This window comes from Channa argus, chromosome 7, assembly GCF_033026475.1.
Source record: "Channa argus isolate prfri chromosome 7, Channa argus male v1.0, whole genome shotgun sequence".
Lineage (NCBI taxonomy): Eukaryota > Metazoa > Chordata > Actinopteri > Anabantiformes > Channidae > Channa > Channa argus.
In genome coordinates this window covers 4,677,123-4,683,920 of record NC_090203.1, presented here as the reverse complement: position 1 = coordinate 4,683,920, position 6,798 = coordinate 4,677,123, and the positions used below count along the sequence as shown (strand labels likewise).

The following is a 6,798-nucleotide window of genomic DNA, read 5'->3' as shown; positions in this document are numbered from 1 at the left end:
TTTGTATCAAAGCCTGATTAGAAGTTAGAAGTTGGTCCTATCGTAAATGTCTGTCACACACACAAACACATTGTTACTGCAATTATTGCCTTGAAAGACACTTCAGCTGAGGCTCACTTGATTCCTAAATAAGTCATTTTTCTAAAACAAAGTACCCAAAATCCGAGGCTTTCTCTTTTCGGATTCACAGTCAGTCGTAATCTACATCCCACTGCTCGCTTGGTTGGACGTCCAGCTGTTCACAGCATTTTCGCCTGCTGACAGAGAAGGAGTCAGCTAATGTTTTTCTGCCGATAGCTGGCCTGAACAGACAGATAAAGAGGCTCTGCATCCCACTTACAGATGTTTGTGATCATTGCTCCAGCGAGATTAAATGGAAGTGAGCTCGTGGCCAGAGTTTCAACTCACTGAGCAGCGGCCTGGTCCTCAGGCGGTTTGCTGCTTTGGTTTTGGGGAGCGAGCAGGGCTTCAGTGGAAAGAAGCTCCCTCATCTGGACAGCCAGCTCTCATACGTCAGGGGGTTTGGAGCTAGATATGCTACAATACATCTAGGGATGGATGAAGAAGCAAAGGGTTCACATAAACGTTCACAGACTGAACGAGTGAGAATAATATGTACCTTATGAATTGCGGTGCTGTGGTGAGTTGGGCTCTCTCCAAAATATCAGGAGCTAAGGCGCTCAGCTGCTTTAGTTAATGATGTTTTTTCCTGGATGGAGGACAGCCATCTTGGCTTTATGATGTCAGACATCTTGGATGTATTTATGATGTGTGCGAATGCACTGCCACGTGTTTTTATTACGGCATCTGCAAGTATTTACCACAGGATATTACCACCTTTTAAAAATGTATTAGGAGGGAAACAGGTAAAGGTCTGGTTGTAGATGAGTCGCTCACTCTGTAAAGTATCCTGTTTGTCTCAGGTGGATCGATGTTGTGCATAGTGGTAAAAGACTGAATTACAGAACAAAGATGAAGTCCAAGAAATGGTAGACAACTTGCTTATCTTCTACTTGTAGTGCAGAACGATAATGAACAAATAAACATTACTGTCACTGGGAATGCAGCCTTATTATCGTGTAGCTGGGCCAAAAACCACAGATTTTTCCACAGGCCCTGATCATTAAAGCATGAGGCTTGCAGTACTCATATTCTTCTCACTGTCAACAAATCCCATGACAACACAAAAAATGACATGTACAGTATTTTCAAAGCTTGATCCAATTTCGTCCTCTGTGCCATAGACCTCCATAGACTTGTCAGTCGCTTTTATGGCCTACTGAACTCATTCTAATGGTACAGTAGCCCATATACTACCTGCCAGCAAGATGTGTGGTTATGTGGTTAGAAATGGTTGGTAAAGTCAGGGTGGACGTGTGGGGGACAGAACAACACTAGTTTGAAATATGAGACAATGGTTTGTTTCCCATTTCAAACAATTAGTTAGTGCTATTAATGTAGTCACTGTTGCTTCTGTACAGTATTTTAACCCAAAACATGGGGGGGGGGGGGGGGGGGGGCTGTAGCTCAGTTGGTAACCACAGGGTCAGTGGTTCGATAACCGTTCCCAACTATATGTCGCAAGTGTCTCAGGCCAAGAAACTCACAAGACACAAATGTGCAGTGCTGGTCCAAGCCCGACAATTAGGGATCGTGTCAGGAAGGGCATCCGGTGTAAAAACCTAACAATAAGCAACCACGTGACCTGTGCAACCAAACTGGAAACGTGGGTGTATGAAGTGCAGGAGTGTCACCCGAGGTTGACTTCCGAGTCCCTGGAGTGGTTTGGGAGTGGATTCTTTCTTTATCAAACCAGACCACAATCTTTCTCTAATCCTATCTGAACACAACCGTTAAAGACATTTACTGGCACCAAAGTCAAACGAACCGGGGACGTGGGATATTTCTGTGAAAAAATCGTTGTCTGGAACATTATCAACATATTTGCTACTTGTTATTTACTTATGTTTATATAAAACGTAACCTGGTTGTAATCACTTTGTCTATAAGAAGGTATTTGTGACTGCAGTTGTACAGAAAGGTAGTATTTAGGAGAAATAAACGTGTAAACGCGTAAACACCAAACGTGTATTAATCAGTCACTCCAGGTTTTCACAGATGTGTGTGTGTGTGTGTGTGTGTGATTGTTGAGGCCAAAAGTGCCTGATTCCCTTAACAGCCTTTTCGTGATGCATGTTCAAATGTTTTTATGATGTTTTAATTTGCAAGGTTGCAAGTATTCACAAGGGATCGATCAAATGATTTATTGCAATCTCAACATCGAAGAGGACGGATTCATCCAGCACTGAAAACATCAGGTGATGCTTACTAAACCCAGCTGCTTTCAGTTTGGTTTTGTTTCCATAGACAATCACCATTTTGTTTATTTATTGCCTTTGTTGACAGTACGAACAATTTAATTATCTCTCACACACATATGGAGATATATACATATATATGTATATATAATTCTATATATATAGTATATTACTGTAATTTCATGGCCTTATTATTCACACACGCTGTCATCCAAACAAGAATAATAATTGTGGGAATTTTAATTATGCACTTTTAATGTGCGTTTGTGAAACCCAGTTCTGTAGACTGTATCCAAACCCTCAAAAGTTGGAATGATGAGGCAAGTGTTGTGATTTTCATCTATGCTATTAACATTTTTATACACCGATTAGTTTGGAAGTGTTTATATAAGATATTTTTTAGTTTTGTGTTCTGTGCTTTAAACCAAATTCTCATAAATCTTGGCCATCTGCACCTGCAAAGCTTTCAACACCAGTAATCAGGAACATCTTCTCATATTGTGGCTCACCAGCGTGTTTTATACGCTGCCTTTGAACTAATCCACTGCAGTTGTTGCTTTAGGCACCGAACGATACCATGACTACACGCAACAGCGCCCACTCACATACACAGGGACAACAGCGTTACCAAATTAAGAGTCTTTTTATTTGAAATTGTTCACCTTTTACACACTGACAATATAATATACACAAGCCTTTGTGGTCCCTCTGGCCCAAGACACGGTCAGTGACATTATGTGCTGGATATCAACTACGATGGCTTAGTTTGGATGGAAAGCTTGCACGCACACACACACACACACACACACATTTACACACAGACACATGGATGAGCCCACATGCAGAAGTACACACTCACACAGATAATGCAATAATGCAATGCAAAGACAAATACGAAGACACACAGTACGACATTTTACCATCTAACACAGTCTAGCCATCTAATGTAGACATCAACAGAGGAGGGGCTTAAAGTGCATACAGAAACAGAGGAGGGCCTTGCTCACTCTTATGATCAGTCAAAGCATTTTAAATTATGAGCAACAGTAGTCCTCCACTAAAGCAATGATCTTAGTGTCACACCATATCTTTACAAAAAACCATACCCCTACTGTATTGTAGCTCAAACTGTGGCTTGCATCGTGAAATAATGACACTGCATAGTTCACAGGGTTAGTCTTATACATTATTGCGGTACAATGTAAGTCCGAGTATGGGATCCGGGAATGAGCCGTGGGCTGCAGGATGGCACAGAAAGCATGTCTAGTCCCCCTTTTCAGCGGGATTAGAGAAATTAATCCATCACAAGACAGCGCCAAAATGCTTTAAATGCAGGATAATCCACATGAGGACAGGTGAGAGGTCTGACTGAGGTGTAAAAATGTTCAGTATTCCAGATGCATAGAAGGAGCGCAGATGCTGTCATGACCCCGTGGTCTGGTCTGGATGAAACACGTGGTTTGGTCTGTGACTGGAGGTGGAGCTGCTCATCCTGGGTCCAATGTGTCAGTAAGGGGCAAACAGGACTTGTGGGTGGGACGTCCTGACAGGCCCGGGGGCCGGGCGGAGCAGAGCAGCAGGGAGGGTCTGTGTCTGGAAGAGGGCGGGGGTCGGGGCGTGGTTAGTCGTGTGGTTTGTGCGGTGAGCGAAAGAGTTGCCAATGGCGGCAGCCACTGCTGCCAGGTGGGCAGGTATGATCTGTGTGGTCAGACGTTGACACTGGCGCTCCTTACCCAAGGTCAACTTTATCTGTTCATAAAGAGACGAAAAACACGCTTATTACTGCCTGTGTGCACAATCACCAGATCAATCTCTGCTGTTTGCTAGATTCATATCATTTGAGTGCGATTTACAAATGTTTTCTGTGATACACTGTGCTGTGAGAAACATAAAATCGTATTCATTAATGCCATCTAATAAAGAAAGCCAAAATTTTCAGTCAAACGTACTTGCTTATTATAGTGACAGTTCACCACATTGTGAAACATCATTAATAAAAATATCATCATCAACAATGTTGAAGGGATGGGAAAAAATGTTTACGCTCTCGTTGTATGAACAATGATTGAAACATTGCATGCACTCAAGTTGACCTAATGTGAACCGAAATACACCGACAAAAAAAAAAAATCACACATGATGTGTGTAGCTCGCTCAAATGAACATTAAAGACCACAATGGAAAGTGGAAGATACGCTTTAGTAAACAAAGCATCTGCAGAAGGGGTAGCAAAGCGTAAGCCACTGACTGTGGACAGCTGCAAAGTGAGAGACAGAAAACCATGTGAGTGCAAACTTAGACGCACAAATGTAAAAGCATATCAATGACATATGTACTGTACAAAAACCACATGAGTGGGGGAAAGATTAAGAAACAGGAAGGACAGTATGGTAAAAAGCTGTATAAGACGCCAGTCGTACGAGTTGAGAGTTGAGGTTTCTTTTTTTTTTTTTTGCTTTCTTAGTTTTTTCTTCAGGACTGAAAGTTAGAGAAGACGACTGCACTGTTGACTGTAACTGCTGAGTTTTTTTGATTGCTGACATTCTTCAATAAACTTTTGAAAGACTCCACTGCCTTGGGCTCATCTCTTCTCAGGTAGTAACCTTTTGAAATTTTACAACCTCAGTTAGAAGAAGAGGTCAAGATTAAAAACCCCATGAGGGGGCACAAAGGGTAAGGATGCCGAGAACCCAAGACTGAATAGGTGTTTCCTCCCTCTATCCACTTGTTGGTAGACAACAAAAAGGAATTTTACAAGTGATTTTAATGTTTATGCAGTTCATATATAACAGAGAGGTGACACACAATGGGATGAAAGTCATAACTGGTCAATTCTTACCAGAGAAGCACTTGAGTTAAGGAGACACAAGCAAAAGGTTCCACAACAATAAACATCTCAACACAACATCTCGCAGTGCTGTGTCTTGTTGTATCATCCTCCACCTTCTTCATCTACACTTTTTCTCTTCATATTTTACATCATTGATTTAGGCGTCAAATATTGAAGCGCCTGGGTTATTATTTAACTAAGCTCTGAGCGTTAGTCGCCGACGGAAACGGGTACCTTAAGACGGGACTGGACGAAGCTGTGCTTTTTGAATGAGAACGTGCTGGTCCTTCCCTGGTAAGTAATGATGTTTGGCAATTTTGCCCTTTGATTTTTAACATCTCTATAGATTATCTGCCCATGAAGTTTGATGGATGGTTGGTAAATCTTTCATTACCCAGCACATGCAGATGTAATTTTCTCTCTGTAGTGCTGGGCTTCAAAACAGTTATCAATGATTTGTTTCCATTGTGGTATTTGACATCAAATTCGATGTAAAATGCAAAATCTTCTATGTGTGCAAGAACTGTAAAGACCTCACTTCTGGTACGTGCAAAGAGAATTTTGCACCTGTGGTGTTGCTACTCAAACGGCAGCATGCAGCGACTCACCGTAGCTTATCCTGACAGAATGAGGCTGCTGCGTTAAGCTCCAAGAAGCTGCAGTGCAAACCAAATGTTTCTAAATGCTGCTGTATCCTTCATGCTCTGCTGTAACATGGTATGTTTTATATAGTTATATCTGTAGATAATGTGAGCCTGCTAATGGTATCATTTTAGCCTTAACCATCCCTGAACTGTCACATTTCTAGCTGAGGAATTACTGGCATCCAAAGTCTGATACCGAGTCCCAATTTAGCGATTTAATAATTCATGGACTTTTAACAAAAAGTTTAATGAGTTAATCAAAATGGCTTCTCTCTGTTTTATTTGATTGCAAAATTGATCGAATCCTTGTTCGTTAGTTTAACGTGAGTGTGCTCTTTGCTAGCAAGGTTTCTGTTTTCTTGTGTGCCGCCCTGGATTAACAGAGGCAGCATGTTTAGTATGTGCTTAACTAGTAAAGTGTGGTTACGCGACACACTAACAGTAAGCATAGTGGCTGAGGACAGAGCTGATTGAGAAAGCTGACAGCTTAAAGGGGCCATTGCAACGGCAGAAATGTGCTGCAAACCTCTGAAGCTGTGATATTTGCTGCAAACGTTCAAGATGACCTGCAGCACACCGGCGATTAAATGGGAAACAACAATGGACCTCTTCAAATATCACGTACATTTTCTGTTATTTGATCGATGCACTTACAACAATGATGCTGGTTTCCTATGTTAAAACATATTATAAATGTTTTAGCAAATTCAAACAAAGGGACAAGGAAGATGACTCAGAATAAACATCCAGCAACAGCCTAATAGGGTGAAAAGGTCATCGACGATATCTGGCCTAATCTTCTGTATCAGTAATGGTAACGCTACCCTCTCCCAGCACCAGGATGGCAGCTGTCGTCATGGGTTATCAATCACTGACTCAGGCATCGTAACCCTATGGGAAGCATCCTTTACTCTCCGCTCATCAAAGAAGCTATTCACCGTTAACTCAGTCAATGATGGGTTTCAGAAAAAGTCATTTCCCCCACACTGCTAACCCACGCGCTTCG

At 41.8% G+C, this 6,798-nt stretch overlaps 1 protein-coding gene across 4 annotated transcripts in view; it reads right to left on the bottom strand.

The window, feature by feature from the left end:
• Positions 1–2,942: 2,942 nt before the first annotated feature.
• The window catches only part of znf385d (zinc finger protein 385D), a 70,935-nt gene continuing 67,079 nt past the window's right edge, over positions 2,943–6,798 (bottom strand). For all 4 annotated transcript variants that reach the window (XM_067509166.1, XM_067509164.1, XM_067509167.1 and 1 more), the window contains one exon: positions 2,943–4,067. In XM_067509166.1, the coding sequence (XP_067365267.1) occupies positions 3,825–4,067 (243 nt within the window). In that variant the 3' untranslated portion in view covers positions 2,943–3,824. The remainder of the gene's footprint in view (positions 4,068–6,798) is intronic.